At 50.1% G+C, this 24,028-nt stretch overlaps 1 protein-coding gene across 3 annotated transcripts in view; it reads left to right on the top strand.

Annotated features, from left to right (window-relative positions):
- SMAD6 (SMAD family member 6) overlaps positions 1 to 24,028 on the top strand; it is a 107,678-nt gene that overhangs the window by 33,215 nt on the left and 50,435 nt on the right. The window contains exons 4-6 of one of the 3 annotated variants that reach the window (XR_015773944.1): positions 3,313 to 6,592; positions 20,128 to 20,186; positions 21,383 to 21,669. Coding sequence is in view for 1 of the 3 variants with exons in the window: in XM_088063112.1 (XP_087919238.1) it covers positions 3,313 to 3,854 (542 nt within the window). In the remaining 2 variants the exon portion in view is untranslated. Of the gene's footprint in view, positions 1 to 3,312; positions 8,998 to 20,127; positions 20,187 to 21,382; positions 21,670 to 24,028 lie in introns of those variants that run through there. The other 2 variants (XR_015773945.1, XM_088063112.1) reach the window with 2 other exon arrangements.

Genomic DNA, 24,028 nt, shown 5'->3' with positions numbered 1-24,028 from the left:
CCCTGACGCCAGCCCCTCTGGAGCTGCTACAAGTTGTAGCTGCCTACAATGATAGTTGTTAAAAACCCCTCCTGTACCACTGTGGGACTCAAATATTTTCCTTTCTTCAAAAAGAACGCTAACAAGCCCGCCTCTGTTCCAGCAGAAGTGGGAGAGAGGGGGGAGAAAACAGAACAAAATGTGGATTTTCTTGTCTGTGCATAAAGGGCAGCACGGAAAAAAAGAGGAGGGAAAAGTGGAATATTTATTTAAAAGGCAGAGGAGGAGGAGGTGGTGCGCCGGCCGCCCCTGCTCTCTGCAGAGTGGTAGTGGCTAATAGCTGGAGGCGAAACTAATACTTGGCAGGGGATGAGACACAGCACAGGCCCCCCTGGTTTGGGGGCTTGCTGAAGTGCTTGTTTTATGTCAGGGCTGCGGGATGAGTTCATCTTTGCAGGAATTGGTTGAGTGCACTGGGAGATAAAAGGAGGGAGAGGAGCCTGCGACAGCTTCCTGCGGGCAGGGGCTGCCCAGATGAGCCTTGAGCTGTCCCCTGCCACGGGTTTATTTCCCTGGGGCTTTTTTGTGTTTTGGATTCTAAAGACTTTCCTCTCCCCTGGCCAAAAGAAGTGGGTTGAGAGGAAACTTCTCACTTCTTGAGGTGCAGCCACCTGAAACTCACGTCCTTGTGTGTTTGAAGGAGCACAGGACATCTCCAGGAGTGCTGTGAGCTGGCAGTGCCAGGCTGGAGCTGTGGCATCACAGGGATGAGGAGCAGGGGGATGCATTCATGGATGGATGGAGGGAAGTTCCTGCCATAAGATGCAAGGAAGTGCTTTTAATAAAGCTGTTTCAGACGCATGTGAAAAGCCCTTCTCCTGTTTTCATGGATGATTTTGCTTAGATATTTCCCAGTTCCTGGAAAGCAGAGATGGCACCACGGGTGTTGACACCTCCAGCAAAATATTTTTGTAGGATGGGCACTGTTTTCCTCCTACTTCACTTCCCCCCTTGTATATCAATTCACAATAAACCATGAGAAACTCCTATTTAAATGTTTATTGCTGATAAATAGAGCTGCTGGGGACACCGGAGGTTTGAAGTTGTCCCATCCTTAATCTGTAAGGGAAATGCAGGGGCTGAGCAGTAATTTCTCAAAAATGTAATAACAAAACCAACATAGCTAATGGGTATAGAGGGCTTTGAGGAGGTTGGGAGGTTAAACAGATGCAGAGCTCAGTAATTGCTACCAGCCTCCAGCCCCGGCACATGAAAGGCCCTGAGCTGGTCTGTAGCCCCCAGATCACTTGAGTGGGGCAACAGCAAAGCTCAGAATTTGGGGAGAGCTTTGGGAAGGCAATGGGAGCATCTGTAGGATGTCCCAGGGGAAAAACAACTGTGGAAACTGGATGCCGTGGAAGATGGATGAACACCCTGGTTTAGTGGAAGTTGTTCCTCTTGATGGTGGGAGGATGGACTGAGATGGTGTCCTCAGAAATGTGACCTGTGGTGGGTGAAGGGGAGCAGACTGACATGGTCCCCCCAGAAATGTGACCTGTGGTGGGTGAAGGGGCTGCTTCAGGCTGATGAGCATTCCTCCCCCGTGGCCCTCCCCTCAAATTTGTATAGTTACAGCTCCAGTTAAAGTCCAACAAAGCCGCTTAATTCAAAGCTGGTTAATGGGGAGGGGAGCCCGGTCCCCTCCGGGGTAATTTGAGCCTGAAAAGAAGCGGGGCTGGGAGGGCTGTGCCTGAAATCCGGTGTGTCAATGGGGGCTCTGGAGCAAAATAATGGCATCACCCCGTGGGTGAGTTAATGGGACGTGATGGCACGGAGGCACCGGGGTCAGCAGGCCGCGGGCACGTGAGGGATTGTCAGGGAGCTTAATGCCGGCCACGGAGCGCGGCTGGCTCGGAGCAGAGCTCCTTGCTGGAAATTCCACGGTGGTTTTCTGTTAACCGGTGTGGTAGGAGCAGGAATGATGTTCAGCAAGTGGTTAATTCGCCCTCTTTGGGGCTCCTTCTTTTCCTGCCTTCCTTCTGGAGACATCATAAATTGTGGAGGCATCATAGATGAAACAGATTTCTGGCAGCCTGCATCCCTCCTGTCTTCCCTGAATGTAATTCCTAGAAAGAAGAGACATTTCTCATTGTCTGGAGAGAGTTCCAATGGGTTTTTAGAAGGACATGTATAGTTCCTAGCAGCTACTCCCCCTTGGCATGAAACACTTCCTCAGATTTCATGTTCCCCGTGGGAACATCAGCGTCGCTGACAGAGAATATTGCAGAGGAGACACCCTGTGGGTCACTCATCCAGACACGTCCTGGACATCCCCTGGGGTCACTCAGCACAAGTTGGGCTCGGGAAGTGGGGTTGCAGGAGCAGAGCAGTGCTGGGGAGCAGGCTCAAGATACTGGGACAGCGTCCGTACCGGCTCCGGTGGGAGGAACTCAAATATCCTGAGGACACACGGGCCCAGCCGCAGGGTTGGGCATTAAATTGGAGAGAGGGAGATGTGCTGAGCTCATGGGAGATGGTGAGCGTCCTGTGGGATCTCCACTGGGCTTGAGCCACCACTCTTGGTGGCATTTGAAAGGATTTGGGTTGAGCACAAGCTTTGGGTTGAAGATGGACTTTGGGTTGAGCATGTATTTTGGGTTGAGCACAAACTTTGGGTTAAACTTCTGAGGTGAACACGAATTTTGGGTTAAATACAAGTTTGGGTTGAGCACTAATATGGGGCTGAAGATGGAGTTTGTGTTGAACAGAAATTTTAGGTTGAGTATGAACTTTGGCTTAAATTCCAGTTTTGGCTTGAACACAAGTTTTAGGTTGAGTGTGAACTTTGCATTGAACAAAGGTTTTGGACTGAGCACCGTCTTTGGGTGGAACACAGATTTTGAGAAGAGCACGAAATTTGTGTAGAACACAAGTTTTGCATTGAACACCATCTTTGGGTTGAACACAAGTTTTGTGTTGAGCAGCATCTTTAGGTTGAACACAAGTTTTGTGTTGAGCAGCATCTTTAGGTTGAACACAAGTTTTGTGTTGAGCATCATCTTTGGGTTGAGCACCAGTTTTGGGTTGAGCACCAGTTTTGGGTTGAGCACCAGTTTTGGGTTGAGCACCAGTTTTGGGTTGAGCACCAGTTTTGGGTTGAGCACCATCTTTGGGTTGACCGTGAAGTTTGAGTTGAACACAAGGGTTGGGCTGAGCACAAGCTCAAGTTCTCACTGAGCAAAGCTGATGGGTGGGAGCAGCTGTTTCCCAGCCCCCATGCCTGTGGTTTCCCAGGTGATCCCAGCACTCCTGACTCCCTCTCTCTCCCCACAGATGCCAGCACGTCGCCCGATGCCGTGAAGAGGAGCCATTGGTGCAACGTGGCCTACTGGGAGCACCGGACGCGCGTGGGCCGCCTCTACACAGTGTACGAACAGTCTGTCAGTATCTTCTACGACCTACCTCAAGGAAACGGCTTCTGCCTCGGACAGCTAAACCTGGACAACAGGAGCGAGACTGTGAGAAGGACTCGAAGTAAAATCGGCTACGGGATTTTACTGAGCAAGGAACCGGACGGGGTGTGGGCCTACAACCGCAGCGAGCATCCCATCTTCGTCAACTCCCCGACACTGGACATCCCCAACTGTAGGACTCTGATCGTGCGCAAGGTGATGCCGGGCTACTCCATCAAGGTGTTTGACTACGAGAGGTCCTGCCTGCTGCAGCACACGGCCGAGCTGGATTATGCAGACGGGCCCTACGACCCCAACAGCGTCCGGATCAGCTTCGCCAAGGGCTGGGGGCCGTGTTACTCCAGACAGTTCATCACGTCGTGTCCTTGTTGGCTGGAGATCTTACTCAGCAACAACCGATAACGCCTCTGGCGAAAGGAAAACAACAACAAAACACACACACACACAAAAAGTTTAAAAAAATGAAAAAAAGAAAAAAAAAAAAAAAAAAAAAGACACAGACTATCCCAAATATCATCTACCTAGATTTAATATAAAGTTTTATATATTATATGAAAATATATATTATACTTGTAATTATGGAGTCATTTTTACAATGTAATTATTTATGTATGGTGCAATGTGTATATGGACAAAAAACAGAAAATGCACTTTGGCTTATATAATTCTTTCAATACAGATTTTTAAAAAAAAAAAAAAAACCAAACAAAAATTATACAGCAAAAATAGGAGAAAGCCCTAATTTTGATGTATGGTTTTTTAAAATATTATTAATACCCAGACAAAAAGCTAATACCAGTCACTCATTGATAATAAAGTATTCGCATTATGGGGGGGGATTTGTCTTTTTTCTTCCCCCCCCCAGCTGAAGTTGGCAGCAGTAATGAATGAGCTGGAAGGCTGCAGCTGGTTCCTAGAGGAGGGTGAGAGGCCAGGGAGCTCTGGGAGCAGATGAGAGCAAGATCTGTAGCTCTTCTCACTCAGGGCTGTCTGAGCTCATGGTGAGGATGAGGGTGCACATCCACATTTGTGCTCATTAATCTTCATCAGTGGGTCTTGGAGAAAAGCAGATTATTCCATGGCCACAAAGCTGCCCAGCAGGAGCAGTTTGGATTTTTGGCTTTACCCAGGGGCTGTCAGTGAGCCCTGCACGTCCTGGACGTGTTTGATGGTTGAGAAACAAACGGAGACAGCTCATGGTTGGGTGGATCCTCCATTGGAGCATGGCCTGGATTTCGGGAATGTCTCCAGTGCCTCGGAGGAGTCGTGAGCACCTTTGTCCTGTAGATCTCCCACTCTGTCATCCAGGCAATAAATGATCCAGGAGTTTTTGGGAAGAATATATTTACTCTGAGGAGCAGCTGCAGCCAAAAAAATGTCCTGGTCAGATGTGCCTGTCTCAGCTGATTTACTCTCCCTGGAAATCCTGGATAAAATCAGGATGATTTTGCTCTGACTTGTGCCGGGCCTGGCAGGGGCAGGTTGGACACGGGCTTTGCGTGGTCAGGGAAGTTATTTATTGCCAGGGAGTAGCTCTGCCAAGTCCTCTAGAGTTCTGTTGCAAGTCCCTGTGCCTTTGATTCCCATAAAATCCCAGCCTCTGGAGCCCAGGGACTGGGAAGCTTTTGAGGTTGCAGAGGATGTTTTTGTCACCATCATTTTTGCAGAGAAAAAGATGCAATGAGACCTCAAAGAATTAAATAGGGCCTAACTTTGCTCCTCAGAAGCCTTCCTGCATGTCCTCCTGCATTTTGGCACCTGGACCTGATGTTCCTGCCACAGCCATGAGTGAGGGTGGGGAATCACAGAATTGTGGAATCCTGGAATGGTTTGGGTTGGAGGAGAGCTGAGATCTCATCTTGTTTCACACCTTCCACCATCCCATTGTGCTCCAAGCCCCGTGTCCAACCCGGCCTCAGACACTTCCAGGGATGGAGGATGGTGAGGGCTGCATCCCACAGGGAAGCACAGAAACCTGGGTGGGATCCAAGCAGGGAATGTCGCAATGACATTCCAGCAGTCATTTTTCAAATTATAACCATATTTGATGTTTAATTGGGACCACATTGGTTGAATTCCTGCAGCATCAGTATTAATACTTGACATCATCAATTTTTGTTTGTGTTACAGCCACTCTTAGGGAACGGTGTCGAAACATGTCAGTCTCATTTAAAGCAGCTTTCAAAGAGCTTTGCAGGGGTTTTTTTATCCCTTTGGCTTAGGTTTGGTGGGTCCTGCCAAACCACCCACCTCCCTCTCTGTATCGCTTTCACACCGTCCATCAAGAGGCCATTTTTATGTTCCGGGGGCTTTTTAAAGAGATTTCTCCTAATACTGTCCTCAGTTTACCTGGGAAACACCAGCAAAAGTTGTTTTCCCTGTTTCCTTTCCTTTTTTCCAGCATTTCCCATCACCACATTCACACCTTTGCTCTCTGCTCTTGTGCAGCAGTGCCACCTTTTTCCACTTTCTACCCACTTCATCCAGGTTTTGGACAAAAAAGCACCAAGGACAGATTTGAGGGTTAACTCTGGGCTTTCCCTTGTGCAATCCACTGATGGTGCTTAATTCTCTTTTTTTCATTACTCATGCACTTCCCCAGGAATAAATCTGGAGTTTTATTTCAGTTGACAGCGGGGCTTTAAAGGGAATAAAAAAGGATTTTATGGTGAGGCAATGAAATAAGACATCAAGTATCCTTTTCTGTCTCATTTTGCCCCTTTAATACCTTCTAATCATTGAAACTTAGAACTCTTTCAAGGAGCTTTAGGACTTCAAAGCTATTGAGCTCCACACTGGACCCTCTCAGAGCTCAGCTGGAGCCTGCCTTGTGCATCCCCTGCATCCCTGTGGGAGCTGGGAATTGTCACCTTGGGGTGGTGGCCGTGGGTGGAGGGCACTTCCAGGGGGAAAGAGGAGTTAATTCCCTGCCAGGTTTGCAGGAGCAGCTGGGCATGGTTGGGTTTGATGAAGGAGCTGATGGGATTCAGCTGTACAGCACCAACAGCTGCTGCTCTTTGCCCCAGCCCCTATAAAAGCAGGATGGGCACACCCTCACTCTTTTCTGAGTGGTCTCCTGAGCTTCTCCCAGTGGGGTTTGTCCTCCTTCCTGCAGGAATTGGGGTCTCCCAGCTCCAGAGGTAAGTGGCACATTCCTTGTTCCTGTAAGGTCTGCGTGGTGTTCCAGCAGTTTAAGGGTGGGAATTGAAGATCCCTGTTCCTGTAAGGTCTGTGTGGTGTTCCAGCAGTTTAAGGGTGGGCATTACAGAACCTCCTGGGCAGGAGGGGGCTGTGCTTGGACTGAGCTCCTGGTGCTGCTGTGGGGTTTGTGTGGCTCCCTTGGAGCTGGAGCTGGCTCAGCTTTGTCCTGAGGAGGCTGCTGGGTCACCCCTGTGGTTACAAATCACCAGGGGGTTTTGGGGGGGGATGTTTTGGGCAGTGCAGTGGGGAAATGAGGTGTTTTTTCTCTGTATCAGTGCTGGAGCAGCAGCTGTGCTGCACACAGGGGTCACACTGAGCTCGGGGAGCTGCTTCTGCTGTTCCTTAGTGCCAGGGCAGCGAATCCCTGAGCAAATCCAGCTCTGTCCTTGTGCTGAAGGGCCCCAGCCAGGCACTGACCCCAGAGCTGCTCTGGATTATCGGGGACCGTGTGAGAGGCGGTGGATTGGCTGCAGGATTGGCTGCAGGATTGGCTGCAGGATTGGCTGCAGGACAGGGCTGCAGGACAGGGCTGCTGGGTGGGTTTGGTGCCTCAGCTGGGCTCCAGCCGGTCCTGTCACCCCTCCAAGGCAGGGACTCCTCAGGTGGAGCTGCCCCAGGCCCTCGGGCTGCCTCCCACATCAGAGCCTGGGATGGGTGCTGTGACTCCCCTGGCTCCTCGTGGATCATCTGTGGGACAGAGGGAGCTGTTCAGAGCTGCTGTTGAGGCACTGAAACCCGCTGGACAATTCTGTGAGTGCCAGGGCTTTGGTGGAGGCCCCAGCTGGATTCTCCTGGTGTTGTGGGTGTACCCCGAGTCCACTCCAGGGCAAGTCCTCAATTAGTAATTCTGGTGTTGGACCCGAGCCCTTTGGTGTGTGGAGTGTGTTTATTTGACAAGATCCTCTTCATTTAGCAGTAATGGATTTTAAAACTGCTGGGCTGGGGGGTCCCAGAGGCTGCTGCTCCTCCTGTGAGCAGACATTCATCATCCCAGTCCTCCACTTCCATTGCTGCTGACTGAGAAATGCTTTTCACCAGCCAGAATGGAAAAGAAATTATTGCTAAATTCATCCACTGTCAGCTCTTCTTAGAAAGAGATGCTGAGAGCCCTTTGTGGCACAGGTTTGGCCACAGTTTGATGGGGGCTGCTGGTCCTTGGGCCATAATCCTCCTTCTCAAGGCTTTATCTCCACAGTAAAAGCAGAGGGGTTTGTTCAATGTGTAATTCAGAGCTGGAATTCACGTTCAGGGCTCAGACAGAGATCCCTGTTGGAGCAGAGGAAGGAGCTGGAGGTTTGGTTTGGTTTGGGGGGTGATGGTGCTCGGCTCCTCGGGCTGTGTGTGTGTGGAAGGTCTCCAGCTCTTTGGGATGTGGGTTAATGCTTTCAGCAGAGCTGCTCACACATCAACCTGTGCTTCCCAAACCTCTGGGTGCTCCAGGCTCGGGCTCTGCCTCCTCCAGGGTGGGGCTGAGGTGGAGGAAGAGCTTTAACAGCTGCCCAGGTGCTGCTGGGCTGGAGCTGTGAGGGCTGTGGGGTTTTCCCTGACAAACACCAGGACAAAATGTCTCATGCAGGTAAATGGAGCTGGCTGTGGGGACAGGGCTGTGGGTCCTGCTGCAGGGCATGGCCTGGGGCTTGGGAGAGAGGCTGGTGGCCGATCTGCTGCTCCCTGGCTGGTTTAGGCTCAGCTTTGTGAGGAGATGGGAGAGGAGAGAGCCTGGTGCCTTCCCCTCCGTGTGTCCCTGCTGGGACAGCACAGACCTGCTCTCACCAGCGGCCAGCAAGGACCACCACCTTCCTAGAGAGCAAAAACAAGGATTCACCTCATCTCCCCTCACCTGGGCTGGGGGCACTGCAGCGGGGTCCATGGCTGATACCCCAGAACTGCATCCAGGAGCTGGCTGAGTGCAGAGCATCCCGAGATATTTCCTGTAAATAACTCCTTTTGCTTCCCTGAAAAGGTCTCATTTTCTGTCTGGAGTGTGATGAAGCATTACTTGCTGCTTTGTGGATAATCCTTCCTATATTCCTGATTTATGGATGTGCTGGTGCGATGCACAAAGTGGCATCTGTGCTCTGCACACTGTGGGAACAACCCAAAATTGCTCTGAAACTCAACTGGCTCACAATTATATTGGATTCTATTAAATTAAAACACATAGCACATATATTACACAATAAACCACAGCTATTTCATGGATCAAATTAAGTTTTATTTGGGCAAATTACAACCTTTCTTACAGTTGGGCCTTTGTGAAACCATTCCTTTTTAATAAAAACAGGCATTTTTGGCAAATGCTCTTAAAGTGTGCATTCCAAATAATTGCATATACTGTTGCCATTCTTTCTGGGATATATGTGGCTAATTATCTTCTGTTTAGGATAGGTTTAAATGAGTGGTGTCTTCCCTTTGCTCCTCCCCCACACCTCCCTTCTGCTGGAATTTCTTACTGCTTTCCATTTTTATTAGCTTGGCTATGGAAGAGAGCAAAGGGGGGGAAAAAGTCTTCTCATTAAAAGCAGGAGTGCTTTTCCCGGAATTTCTTGGGGAAATGTGACTCTCTCAGCCTCCCTCCAGCCCTGGCTCGAGGGACACGGGGCTGAGGGGGACAAAGCTGCAAATGGACCTTGGAGAAGTGGGATGGAGCCCTGGGAGGATGGTGGGAAGTGCCCCCAGCCTGTGGAGAGGCGAAGCTTTGGAGAAAATGAAGGTGTTTGTTGGGGAGGGGCTCGGGGGGCTCCAGCTGCCGTGGAATCGCAGGTGAGGGTTGGATTTCCCTGCTTCCCTGAGAAGCTGCAGGCTCTGGTTGTGGGATTTGGGGCTGGGACATCTCTCGTGGTTCCTTATTAAAGCTGGATTTTGTTGCTGCGTTTCCCTGCGCAGGGACAGGAAGGGGGTGGCACCTCAGACCCCAGGGAATGTCTCTGGCTCATCCTCACACAGTTTTGGTTAAAGGCGAGTCAGTGCTTCAGGAATTGTGGGGATGGACAGGCAGGGTGGCTCATTCCCGTGTTTCCTTAGGAAACTTGGCTGGAAAATGAACCTCCCCCAGCTCCTCTCTGGATTTGGGATGTGCTGCTCTGCTGCTTTTCCTGCCTCTCGTGTTCTGCTCGCTGCCAGGCTTGGAGATACCGGATTTATTCCTGGGAATATTTTTTCCCACTGTATTTGCAGCCTGGACAGGGAAGCAGAGGAAATGTCCTAAGTGCTGCTTTCCTCAGGTAACGTCAGGATGGTTCCCAGACCCCCAGGGTGGAGATAAAGGGTGGAGCAGCCTCCAAACTCCCCAGTTCCTGAATCCAGGCTGGTCTCTGCCCCAGCAGCCCCTTGGGATGTGGGAAGGGTGCTCAGCCTGGTGGGATGGGAGCAGTGGAGCTGTTGCTGTCGATGTCCAAAGCACATCACATAAAACTTCAAAGCTTTCTGTCAGCTTTCCAAATCCTTCTGGGCACCATTGTCAGGAGATCAAGAAGGTTTTTGGAGCCTCCCAAATGACATCTGGATGCTGTTTATGGGATTGTGTTTATGATCACATCTGTGGGAAGGGTTGGCACTGGGAGCTGGTCTGGGAATGCCAGGGCCATGGGCTGGTGGTCACAGAGAGGAACCCCGGAGCTCACGGTTTCCTTGCTGCTCTAAAACTGCTGCCAGGAGTTTCCTCAGAGGTTGGAGCATCCCAGCTCCCTCCCTCCACAGCCCTGGCAGTGCTGGGAGCCCCAGCACCCTCCAGCTGCCAGCCTGGGCTGGCTGAGGCGTGCCAGGGCTGGTGGGACTGTCGGGGTGCTCTACCGCGCTGACAGGGAGTGGGCACCAACCTGTGCCACAGGGAGGAGGAAAGGAAATTGTTCTCTCCTACAAAACACTCACAGAAACTTCATTGATTGATCTTTTAAATTTTTATTCATTTTTTTTAATAATAAAGTGCCTCTGATCTCTTGCCTCTTCCCAAAATGTCCAGGATGGGTTTTCCATTGCCAGTGCCATAGAATGTGTGAGTGGGGCAGGAGTCGGTGGCACTTGCTCGGTCCCCCAGCGTCTCTGCACCCTGTGGTGGGGCAGGAACCTACAGAAATGACCACAAAACATTTCTGATGAGCTGCCTGTGTGATTTTTGATGAGCTGCCTGTGTGCCTCAGTCCCAGTGGCAGCAGGTCACAGCCTGGCTCTGTCCCCAGGGTGTGGCCTCCAGCCTGGCATCCCAGGGACAAGCACGTGCAGTGGGAGAGAACAGGGATGGGAGCCAAGGGAAGAGTCCCCAGAGCTTCCCTTGCAGGTTTTGGGGGGAGCAGATTCTGCAGCTTGTCCCTGCTGGTCCCATCCAACATTTCATTGTCCATCTGATGGTCTCAGGTCGTGGGTGGCATTTGGGACACGAGGCTCTCCAGGCTGGTGGCACCGACCCCTCCGAGAAGAGAACCGAATCCCCACCCCTGAGGGCTGTGTGTGGAGCAGGGCTGGGCCTCCTCCCCTGGCAGCAGGGATCTGTGTTCACTCTGGGGATGCAGAATTGAAACCACAACCCATTTCTGGGGAAGCTCCATGGTGGGTGTGAAGCGCCTTCTCCCGAAGGATGCCGGGGGGAAGGGTGAGAAGAAAACCCCCACGCTGCTCTGGAAATTGCTTTCCTTCCTCTTCTCCTTCCAAAACAGTGCAATTAGCAGAAATAAACTCCTCAGTGCTGTTAGCTGGGAGGGTCTGTGTGCCAAGCCGGAGCACGCAGGGCTGTGCTGGGAACAGTTAATTATTACCCAAACGGGGTCCGAGCGGGGCTCAGAGCATTGAAGAATTATGAAACTGTAACGAGGGAGGCCCATTCTTGGCAAACACTTCCGTGATTCAAATGCTGGGGAATTCAGCATGTTTTTCTCTTTCTTCTCTGTGAGCCAGCCCATGGCTCAGCTCTCATGGTGGGGATGGAGTGGGACCATCAGCCCAGGGAAGCTGGTGCTGGAACAGCTTCTGCAGCTCTTCTGTCACAGCAGCAGTTTCAAAATAGCTTTGGCAAGTCCATAATTAACCCATTATTGTTTCTCAGAACTGCCAAAGGTGTGGGTTTCTGGACGTGAGGTTTGGTGCTGGATCTGCTTGCAGGGGCAGGTACATGAGGATGCTCACAAAGGCTCTTCTGCTTTTCTGAGTCTCCCACCAGGAAAGTCCCAGCTGAGTTGTGCTGCATGAAATCCCCTCTGGTTGTGGCTTCTGCTCTTCCACAGGGGCAAATCCTCCCCTCCTCCAGCTGGTTGTGTTGGCAGAGAAATCCCTGATAGGATCCAAGCTCTGCTCTCCAGAATGTGGCTGGAGGGAACATCTGACATCGCCCTCCATCTGTGGGAATGTGATGGGAGAACTTTCTTCCTCTCTGCTTCCCAGTTTCATCAGTCCCTGAAACTGGAGATCTCACCCAGCTGGGCCAGAGCTGTCCCCTGTGCTGGGGCTGAATGAGCAGGATTTTTGCTGCTCCTGGGATCAGTAACCTGTGGAATCACAGCTGTAGGAACTGGGGCAGGAACCTCCCAGCACCTGAGGTGGCTTCATGTGTGGTGCCCTGATGGGAACTGAGCTCAGCATTGCTTTTCCCTTAAAAAAAAAGCCTTGATAGCCTTGAATTCCTGCTTAGGAAGCCTCTCACAAAAATGTGAGCTGGGATCAAGCAGGATGAAAGGGGGTCTGTGGTGATTTTTGGAGTTAACCAATGTTCTTGGAGCTTTTTAGCCTGAAATTAGACAAGCTGAGATGAGATTTCCAGAAGGCTTTTGATAGCAGCTTAATGGTCACAAACTTTTGGATTATTAAATGTGAAAGAATTTTTTTAATGTGATGTTGTGAAATGTTTCCTCCAAGATAAGTAAGTGGTGGTGTGTGGAGGTCAGAGCTGCTCCTTGAGTAAGACTTGGGCAATCCTTCCTCTCTCACCAACCTACAGTTCCCCCTCAGAGACCCCTCCTGTGGCTTTGGGCTGATCTGGTGCCACACACCTGAGAAAGGGAGGCCAAGTCAAGGCCCCTGGGTGTCACCTCTTGGGGCAGCAGCCCCTGAGGCAATCAAAAAATCAGCAGAACAACTCAAAATCCTCCGTGTGAGCAGGAAAATGCAGCTGATGGAAAAGTTCAGCCTCCTTCTGTGGTCATGAATGAACTTCAGCAGTGACACTGGACATGTTCTTTATTTTAGGAACACCTCTGGGGCCATTGTTTAGAGCAGGGCTGGGAAATGCCCTGTTCCCCCTCAGGCTGGGTTGGAAGATCCAGTTTCCATCCCTCCCTTGGCCTGTTTTTGGTGTCAGAGCCCTCAGGTGGATCAGGAGAGGAAAGGGGGACTAGGCTTTACTTAAGGCTCTGAGGCTCTGTGTGTGTAGAAACGCCAGCCCCGTGCTGGGATGTGGGTTTGGGGTGTTACTGACCCTTTCCACTCTGCTGTGCAGCCTCCCCTTGCTCCATCCTGCCTGGCCAAAGTCCCCAGGCCCGGTGGGGGTGAAACCCCCAAAAACTGGGGAGCAGCAGTGGGGAGCCCTGAGCTCACCATGGAGCTGCAGCAGTGTGGGGTGAATCGAGGGGCTGTGATGCCACTGGCCCTTTGTGGCATCCCACAGGGGATGTTTCTGAGCTCTGGGAAAGCTGCTGGGGCTGAGCCCCCTCCCTGCCTGGCCCCAGCATCCACCCCTGGTTGAGCAATGCAGGTCCAAGGTCAGCATCCCCCTCCAGAGCTCTCCCACTCCTCAGAGGTCACTCGTGCCGAAGCACAAAAACAGCGCAGCAAAGCAGGATTGCTGATTGAGTTGCTTTTTTTTTTTCATTAAAAAAAGGAGGCAGGGAGAAACATCAAAATCAACCCCCTGCCCCCACAAATCCTTCCCTTGTCTCGGAGTATTAAAAACATCCTGGAGCTGGGGCCATGCCTGTGTTCCTCAGCGCTGGAGGATTTCTGCCAAGACACTGACCCCTTGTGGATTTTGCAAATGTCTTTGAATCCCTTTTTCTCCTCGAAAGGCGAGGAAAAAAAACAACAAACAAAACAAAACCCAAACCCTTTGAAACCTTTGCTTGGTCCTTTTCAATGCAGAGCTATCAGAAGATTTATTATTAAACGGAGGCTGCGGGGTGATTTATGGAATTGCAGCTGAGCCGCATTGTGTGCTGGTTACAAATTGCACAGATATTCCACGGGACGTGAGCTCCAACGAGCACGGGATATATTACACTGCAGGGAAAAGGGGAGCTTAAAACCAGCTGGGCCGACTGTAACAACTACAGCCACTTCTCTTTGAAGAGGAGATGATCTCCATCTGGGTTTAATACAAACCATGATGGACTGACACCGGCTCTCGGAATATCTTATACAAACGGGATAATTTCTGCTTGGTTTTTTCCAGAGCTGTCACACAGCTTTATTCAGTGTTTTATTCCATTTTTTTTTTTTTTTTATTCCCCTCCCTGATTTGTTGTTTCTTGGTGTTGGCCACTCCTTGTCCAGCTTTACAAACTGCTGGGGGTTGTTTCTCAGCAGAGGAAGGGTTTTCTCTGAGAGATGTTGCAGTGCCATGTGTGGAAGCACGGAGCTAAATTGGCTACCTAGAAATAGAGCCCAGATGTGAACAGGGAAAAGGAAGCTGGAACACATTATCAGGAAGGATGTGTCTCCTTTGGAGTAAATCCCTCCCATGGAGCCCCCTCCTCTGGCTGTTGATGGCTCCAGGAGGAGCTGTGAGCCCTGAGTGGGGATGAGGAGCACTGAGGACACCCCTGGAACCTTCCAGGCAGCACCAAGCCCAGCTGAAGCAGGTCCTGTGGTGCTCTGAAGCTCAGTCTCCAACATCTGCTGTAAAATCTTCATCTCTCCACCAAGGAATGTCCTGGCCAGGCTTTGGTGGCCCAGGAGTGGGAGGAATTGGTGAATGGAAGAGATTCCTTTTAAGCACTTGTTGTCCTCTAGGATCAAAAGTTTCTACATGAGCAGCCTCATATTTTGGCTTGTTATGAAGTCACGGTGGTTTAATGTAACTCCCCAGGCTGGATAATGGATCATTTAGCAGTGATTTTGTTCCCTGGCCTGGCTGAGCTCTCAGACCTGACTTTTGTTGTGGATATCTAATGGCAAGTCTGGGATTTTTGGTGTGAATTGGCTGTTCTGAATGAATATTCCTGACACACCCATTGGCAGGAACTGGCCCTTAAAATCCAACTGCAGCACAGAGTGCTTCAGCCTTCCCCGAGCTTTCCAGGCGGTGTCCGTGGTTCCCTGCCATAAATACCCACTGGGATGAGAAATCCTGGTTTTTAGTGGTGGATGGTAGTATTTGTACCCCCTGAGACAGCTGCTGGCCCTGGGGTTTTGGGATGGAGAAGGGGCTGCATCCTTCCCACTCCATCTCAGTCTCCTGTGCCTCAAGGAGCTGTGCCTGGGGTGGATGCAACTCCCAAAGCTGAGCTCCTCACCCTTGAGATTAAATGGACAAAATCTGGGGGGATTGTCCCCACAGGGAGCTGCAGGCTGTAGTTTTATCTTTTGTGGACCAATCTTTGGATGTTGAAGTCCTTGTCCCTCCATTCCTGGTCCCATCCAGCACGTTCCCTGTGCTGGCTTCAGGCCAGGCAGCTCCAGCTCCCAGACAATCCAATTTTGGTGGCCTTTTGAGGACTTTTTGGGCCAAAGAGTGCTGTGATGTCTGGCAGTCTGGTCCCTGGCACACGCTGTGCTCTGGCCTGGGAGAAGTGCTGGGAGAACAGAGCAAAAACTCTGAATTTCTGCAAGCCCAGGCAGTCCTGGCTGGGCCTCCCCGCTCTGGTGGGGTTATGAAACTCTGACGTGGCTTTCTCTGAGATACTAATTAGGGATGGACAAACCAGAGGGAAGAAAATAAGAAATCCCTTTGCACTCGTTCTGGGGTTAAGCAGAGTTCAGCTGACTTTCTTCCTCCCCCCGTGTTATTTTTCCCTTCAGTGCAGGCTTTGCTCATCCAGGTTCCAGCAGGATTGGGATGCAGGATTGGGGTGCTGGAGCTGTTGCTGCAGGCTTTCCAAACAAAACCTGGGAATCTGTGGGATTAGAGCAATCCTGCTGTGCTCCAAGCAGGGTAAATCTGTGCCCTGTGTATCCTGCAAAAAGAGCTGGATGGTGCTCAGGGTAGCAGATCTTCATCCCTCCTTGTTCAGGTGAGGCTGAGCTTGATGCTGAAGGATTTCTGGAGGCAGCAGCCCTTGGGACACCCATCCCAGCTTTGCTGACTCCTCCTGCAGCCAGGCTGCTTTCGGTGCTGTTTAATGGCTGGACTCCACCTTAGGGGTCTTTTCCAGCCTAAAGGATTCTGTAATTCCATAAATCCTCACCGTGCAGCTGCTGAGCCTCTGTGTGAATTCAGCTCGCTGAGCACACAACCCTCAGCTTTCTAAACAAACCAGGAGGAGCAGGGAGAAACATCAAAATCCAAATCCCCTGCCCCCCACAAATCCTTCCTGGATTTCCAGCAGGAGCCTCAGCCCTCCCTGCCACCACACAAACCACAAGGGGCTCTTCTCTGCCTGGTGAAGCTCTGCATCCCACTGCAGCATTCCTCTGGTGCGTTAGGAAATAGTTATCATTTTTCTCTGGCACTGGGTTTGATAAGCAATCGCCTTTGGCCAAAAGCCCTGCCTGAGATTTTGCTGCTTGTTATGGAGCTAAAGATGTGACATTGCAACGCTTGTAATTGGGATAATTTAACACCCCATTAGCAGGGAGCAGGAATGGCCCTGTCTCTTACCCATGTTTGGGGCAGCTTTTTATAAATCCAGCAGTCTTTTGGGAAAATCGTTATTTTTTAATGGAAATGTGGACGTGTTCTTCATTACATTAATTTATTTTCAAGCATGGAGGAGAAACTTTTTGGCAGAATGGGAGAGCTGCTGTGATAGGAAATGTGGAGTGAGCCATGCCCCAGTTTGGTAAATGGGGAAATAATTGTGGTCCACATCCTAAATCTGGTTTCAGGCAAGTGCCTTCTTTTTAAGGAATTGTAAAATGAGCTTTAGAATTTCAGGATCCTTGTAGGGTGTTTAGTTAGTTAGTGATCGTCCCCCTAATTAACCATCACTCTTGGGGCTTGATGGGCAAGCAAAACCTTGGGAGTTTTGTTTTTTAGGGCCCCCTGCAATGCCCCTGGTGTGGTAAATGGCAGGATGTGGCTGCTGCTGCTCCTGGCTCCCGGAGCATCCCACCTTTGTGGGGATCCTGGGATCCTGGGCCTGGTTTTGTCACAGCCTGGAGTGTCAGACAGCTCCTGTCCCTGCTGGGAGTCAGTGCCAGCCTTGCCACGAGGTTTGAGAGGAGCTGAGCTCATCCCAGAGCAGCTCTGGCTCAGGATGGCCAGGAGCCCTCTGGACCCAGGGCTCTGCAGCTCCTTTGAACTTCAGGGCTGCTGTGTCTCCTCAGCTCCTCCCTGCTCTGCATCAGGACCTCTCCTCATCCCCAAATCCAACCAAGGTTTCCCCTCCCTGCTGTGAAAAACCTTTCCAGCAGCTCCCCAAGTCTCCAAGGGTTTCTCCTCTCCTCCAGGCTGGATTGCCTGTTGGTTTTGGAGGCCTGTGTTCCCCTGGCAGCCTTCCAGGTGTATATTTAGAAAAGGAGATCATACCTTCCATCTCAGAAATAACTGATGATGACTTAATTTAGAGCATGAAAATTAAAAACTCCCTCTCTCACCGTGGGCATTCAGGCCCTGCAGCCTCTTGCTTTTCCCCCCTTGGCTGTGGGTTCCTCTTGCTCAGCTCTGGGCATCCTGGGGTTATCTGGGAGCTGGAATGTGTGGAAGGAGCTGTGGGGACCAGAGTCTCCTCTGCTGGCACCGCTGCTGGTGTCCAGCTGGGCATCAGTACTGGAGCTGAATTCCATGGGAGACTCTTTGCCATTTTTAGTGGACAGATGGTTCAAAAAAAAAAAAAAATTAGAAAAAAATCCTTTTTAAATCTCTTTGGATCATTAACACAACTTTACATTTCCTGGAGGCTTTTCTGGGGCACCTTGAGAGAGCTGTGTTGGTGCATTGCTAACAAATGGGCTGGAGAGCTGGGTGTGACCTCCATCCTGGCAGGGAAAACCCATCCCTGGTGCCCTTTCCACGGTGGAGTTTGGTCCTTTGCTCACACAGATGGTCCTGGCTCCTCTGGCAGTTTCTGCTCCTGTGGAATAAGAGCACTCTGGGGACAGAGAATCTCTGGGATTCCCTCCCACCTTGGACAAGGCTTGGAGCAACCTGGGCCACTGGAAGTTGTCCCTAGCCACGACAGGAGAGTGGAATGAGCTGATTCTTGAGGTTCCCTCCACCCCAAGCCAGGCTGTGGTTCTGGGACTCTCTGGGCAAGCTTAGCACAGCTGCTCAGCTCCTTTACACCCAGCTTTATTTGTAAATCTGGGATTAGCACCACAACTGGGTGCTCCCAAATTCCTTTCCTGCGCCTTGGGGCTCATCTCTTGTGTTTAATAACAGCGTGGAGGGGGGGTTGGAAAGGGGTTGGAGATTGATAAAGCCCTGGAGACCTGCAGGACCAAAAATTCCATGTGCTGCCAGGAGAAACGCTTTCATTCCTCTCCTGGAAGCTCAGCTTTCCCCACTGCTGCTGGTCACACCACGTTTTTCACCTCCTCTGTCAGCTGTATCACCTGAAGTGTGCTCTGAGTGCCATGGAGAAAGGGCCCAGAGTTAATTGGCATTAAGGATGGTGCAGGATTATTAGGTGTGCCTCACTCAGTGTAACAATCCCCATTTTGCTCTATTTACTCTGTACTCCTGAGTAAATGTGCAGATAAAAGAAGGTGGAATTAGCACTTCTCTTCCTTGCACTAAAGCCAAGCTGCATTATTTTCTTTTCTGTGGGTTTAGGCCTAAAAGTAGCTCAGGTATGTGCAAGTTTAAACAAGACAAACCAGGGCCCCATTAAAAATTACTCTCTCCTGGGTAATATTCAACACAGGATTAATAGTAAAGAGGCTGATGTCATCCCAGAGCTCCCGTGACCCTCTGCACTTCTTTAGCACATTGCTGAAAGAAAACCTTCCTGACACACAGGCCTTGTCCTGCTGGAAAATCTGATGCTGCCTTTTTTTCTGAGAGCAGAGGGGAGAGGTGCCCTGAGCAAGGCAAGAAAAATTAACTGGGAATTAGGAATTTAAACTTCCCAACCACCTTCCCCTCAAAATCACCTGGCTGCTGTGTCCATCCCTGCTCTGACAGGCTGATGATTCCCAGGGTGTCCATCCTGTGTTCCCAGGGCATGGAGGAGGTTGGGAGCCCGTCACTGCTGGACACAAAATGATTCAGACACAGCTCAATGTGTGACAGGAAAAAGAGAGATTTGTTCTGTGGTTTCAGTATTTATAGATTCTTGACAAGGACCAGGGATTGGATAGTCAGGTCACCACCTTCCCAACCACGCTGGTGCTGAGAAACGTCCATCAAAAGCCATTTCTTTAATGGAATATACAAACATCTGTGTTTATTGTTACTTTCCCGGGAAAGTGGCTAGAAACTATAAAAACACGATCAGAAGGTTGAATTCTCAGGGTGACAGGAGCCCACAGTGATTCCCCCTGTGCAGGATCCTGCTCACTGCCCTCCCTCCTTGGCCATTCCAGCAGATGCCAGGCTGGGATGGGCTCTGCTCCCTGCTGGGACACTGGAGTGGCTGCTCCAGCCTCTGCTCTCCTTGCAGCTGCTGGAACAGCTGGATTTGGAGCTGTGCAGGTTTTCCAGGGATGCAGCAGGATGGAATTGCTGCCAGTTCCCACCAGGCTGGGGCTGAAGGGGCTGTGCAGGAGTTTGGTGGGTTTGGACGGAGGTTCCGTGGTCCCAGCGCTCTTCACGGAGAGCAAATCTTGCGTTTTGAAATCGGTTTTATCTTCCTGCCTAGGCTGGGCTCTAAAACCCTGATTTGTTCTTCAAGGGCTTGGCTGAGTCGTGTTCTGCACTGGGCAGCCCCAAACTGGGCTGGAAAAGGGCTGGGTTAAAGCAGAGCAGCGTTCTGTGGGGTTAGGAGCAGGTGCCGTGATAAGGAATTGGGCGTGCTGGGAAATAATGAAGGACTCTCATCTCGGCATCCTCACAAACGTTAATTAGCAGATTTCATAAGTCACCTTTTTCCTGTGCCTGTAGGGACAGGTAAATGTTCCAGCTCTGTCCTGTGTGCAGCCTGTGGCACTGGAGGGGCAAAGTGTGCTGGTGTCGGTGCCAGAGCCTGCTGTTTCCTCGTGAAAAACTGCAGAAGATTTGCTGATATGAAACTTTTCCAGCTCTGTCTCCCAGGTTTCAAGACATCCAGTGCCTCGGGACAGCCCCAGGATGGGTGGTTTAATAAATCACCATTAGGCACTGGCAATATTGATCATTGTGCCTGGTTATCAATGCTGGGTCCAGCCTCTGTTCGTTGCTTTTTGCCCCCAAAGATCATCTTTTCTTTAATTTTGTCATGGGAATGAATCCACTGAGACACTTTTGTTCCTCCAGGGATGCTGAAGGATTCCTTTGGAGCCAGGATTTGTGCTCGTAGGCCAGGAATGTCCTTGGTAACTATATCAATATAACCAAAAAAAAGACATTTCCCAGGGTTTTTATACAGAAATCACCATGAAAATCCAAGTGCAAAATCCCTCATGGAGCAGCCACTCGCTGTAAAGTGCATTATCTCAACTTTGCTGCACCTGAGGTGGCCCTGGAGGGAGTTTAATCCAGGTTAAATTATTTAAAATGTAGCTTAAAAAATATAATATCTAAAATTATAAAAATCTATTTTAAATTTTATATTATAAAAATATAAAAATACATTTTAAAATTTTATCTTGCACTTGTGATGTTTCACTACTTAAAGCACCACGAAAGCTCTTAGAGCAGCTATTTCAGTGTGATTTTATTTTTAACAGTGCTGAGGAAACTGCTAATGATTAATCAGCACCAAAGCTTTTGTCTTAACCTCATCGGGTGTGTGAGCAGCAAATATTTTAACCCTTGAGTAGCACGAGTGCCTGAAGGTGTTTGATTGCAGACTGGGTATGAAATAAATGGGAAGATAAGGGGATAATGGGACAGGAGATGGATGTGGTTTAGGGTTGGTGAAAAGCACTGCGGTTATTGCCCATCAGCTCTGCTCTTGATGGAGCCCTTGGGTGTGGGCAGGAGAGGTGGGATCACACCTCTTGAGGGGCTTGAAATCCTCATTTTCATTTTGATTTTTTTACCTTTACAAACCTGTTTAGCTCAGTAAGTGGAGAGGGCCAGCTTGGAAACTGGAAACTTCCTTATTTCTCACAGATTTCCAAAGCTGTGCTGCTGAGGTGGCTTCTCTGGCTGGGCTTAGCTGGGGTTTGACCTTGTGTGCTCTTTGTTGCAGTTTCCTCTCAACAGCCAACACAAAGTCACAGAAATCCCATTTATTAAGAGAAATACTCTGAATTTCTAATGCAGGTTTTGGCAGATTAGCTGGAAAGTCAGGGGATGGGGCAGAGATGAATGAGAGGGGAGCATGAGAGGCTGTGATGGACCCAGCAGATTTTTCCTTGGAGCAGCTTCTCTCTGTTTTGGGAAAAGATCCCTGGAAAGTTCCTCTTCCCCAGGTCAGGTTGCCCTGCAGGGTTTTTAGAGGATGTCACCTTTGGTTTACAATTCCTGCCTTGGAGGAGATGCTGCATGAGTGGCAAAATCCATGGGCCAAACCTGAGCAGTTTTATCGAATTATATTTTTGCATTTATATTTCACCAATTCCAGGACTCGCCTTTGCTGTGGCAGAAATGGGAACACTGACACCTTTCCAGGGGTGAATCCTGAAGCTCAGGATCCATGCTGGATTTTATTTGATGATAAAAATGGAGCCTCACAGAAAATGCTGGTCCCAAAATGAATATAAACCGGCCCAAACTGAGTTGAAGAAATTGACTGCTGAGCAAATGTGAATGAGCCTAAAACTGTGGTGTCCTGGCTTTTGTGGCTCAGGGTGAAATCCCAATATTGCCAACGGGGATTGTTCACAGCTTTCACAAAAATCCCAAGAGGATTTTTTAAACCTGACGTTATAAATGATGTGCTGATGTGCTTTACAGAATCTCTTCTATGATTTTTTCTTTTGTAGGGTTTTTTTTGTGAACTCATACAAGATAAAAGTGTTAATGAGCTCCTGAGTTATCTGAGAACACGAGGCTCAGGAATGGTTGGGTTTGATGATCTTGGAGCTCTTTTTCCAACTTAAATGACTCTGTGATTTTTGGAGAAATAAACCTGGCTTTTCTAATATAGATTTCTTTTTGATAATCCTAATCTTGGTGGTGTTGCCAAAGCCCTACCAAAGGCTTTGGGTTTGGCTTTGAAACATTCAGTCTAAAATGTTTGTTCCTGGACCAAAGTGATCCCTGGAGTGATTCACTGAGGCTCGTGGGCCTGACAGGAAAAATCTGGGCTATTTAAGGCTGCAGAGCTCTGCAGTCCCCAGGAACTCGCTCATGTGTACAAACAGCTCAGATGAAATCAGCAGCAAAAACATTCTGTTTCTCTTGGAAGATGTTTACAAAACGTTTCAGCGGCGTTGGAAGCGGGATTTATTTGTACAATGTCAGAAAGCAAAGCAAGGATGGAAGGAGGCAGCCACTTCTGCTTCCTGATTTGTGGGTTTAGGGATCCTCACGGAAAATCAAGGTGCTGGGATGAAGATTGGCACTTTTTGTATTGAATGTGAACAACCAAGCTGCAGCTGGAGGTCAAAAAGGCACCTGGGTACCAATCCAGAAAGGCCAGTCAGGGCTTAGAGAGGAAAACTCCAGAGTGGAACGATTTCTTACAGGTTTCTGGGAGTTTTCCCATTTTTAGCTTGAGCCTTAAGTGAACACTTGAACCAGCCAGAATAAATCTGGGGAGTTCTTGCCCTGTTTCACTTGTGGTCAGCATTGAAAAACCTTTTGGAAATGAGCTCAAGGGAACTCTCCTCTCTTTGGGGAAGCTTGGATAAAGACATGGAGTGGACAGAGGGGACCTCTGGCACAAGGGGAGCGATCCCTGTGCTGAAGGATGATGGAAGTGGCATTTGGGATGTGTCTGATGTGGGTTTCCCTGACAAAACGGGTTCAGCTCCCCCAGGTTCTGAGTCCTGAATGTTTCCTCCTGCCGAGCAGCCTCAGCCTTCAAAGGCTGCTCAGCCCAAACCCAAAACCTCAAGAAAGGATTCAGCCACGAGAAATCCCAGAGGCCACGTGCCGTGCATATGTCTGATAAACCACTCCCAAATTCGTTCCTATCAAGCTTCAAAACAAAGGCATCTCATGGTTTGCATTTCCCTTTTCCTGTCAGAAAGCCAAAAGTGCCATTTTCAGGCCCCACCTCCCTGCACCAGTTGCAATAACTCATTTAGCTCACTTTGGGCTGATGCCATCGGTTGGCCTTCAGGGCCTGGAGGGAGCTCGGATTTTAGGCTGGGTCTGCCTAAAAATTCGATTTTGGGGAGATCAGAAGGCAAAGCAGTGACTGCCTGATGCTCCCAAACCTCAGCTGGACTTCCCCCGTGGAGGGAGAAGAGTAAACCTGGCTGGGGGACGTGCACAGGAGGGGCTGGGCTGCCTTTTTTGGGTGGGAAAAGCTTTTCTGTGCTGTGGCAGGCAGTGCAGGAAGCCTGGTGGGAAGCTCTGGTGATGGTTTCAACACCCCACATTGAGACCAGAAGCCTTTGAGATAAAACAGGAACGTGTTCTGCGAGCTGCCATTAGCACACAGGCGGTGACTTTGCAGATGGTTTGAATTCTTCCTGATCCAAAGGGGAGGGTGAGGTGGGAACCCTGAGCTGGTGGGATTCCACAGGCCCTGACAGATGTTGGTCACCAGCCTTTGGGAATGTTGGGGGGTGGGAAATAATTTCACAAAAGGCTTTTTCCTTTGGGAGAGGAGCATTCCTGGGCTCTGGGATCAGGAGAAACCTGACTGGTGAAGGTCATGGCAGTCCTGCAGCTCTTCTCTCCCAAAAGATGGGAGTGAAGCGCAGAGGGGATGGATGGCAGCAGGAAAAGCTTCCCTGTGCTGCCCTGGGGGTGGGAGAGCCTTGGGAAAGGGGCAGCAGCTCCTGCCTTGAACTCCAGTGATGGAAAATCTGGGAATGGAGGGATTTGCAGGCTGCAGCCTGGAGCTGAGCATCAGAGGAGCTGTTTCCAGTGATACCGTGTCCTGTTTGCTCCCAAACCTTTGTCAGCCATGAATTTCCATGAGGAATTGTCACTGCAGCTGCAGGGCTGCTCTGGGGCAGGGTTTTATTGCATCTGTCAGGATCAGGGGGGCTCTGGGGAGAGCAGCAGAGACCTTTGTCCTGTGGAAGGGTGAAGGACGTGGGTGAAGCACAGGGCACGACTGCAGTTGGGATTTTGGGGTTTGATCTGGGAC

The sequence above is a fragment of the Pseudopodoces humilis genome, chromosome 16 (assembly GCF_049639895.1).
Source record: "Pseudopodoces humilis isolate 2021_Gansu_Grassland_sample_001 chromosome 16, ASM4963989v1, whole genome shotgun sequence".
Taxonomy (NCBI): Eukaryota; Metazoa; Chordata; class Aves; order Passeriformes; family Paridae; genus Pseudopodoces; species Pseudopodoces humilis.
This window is presented reverse-complemented; position numbering and strand designations above follow the sequence as displayed.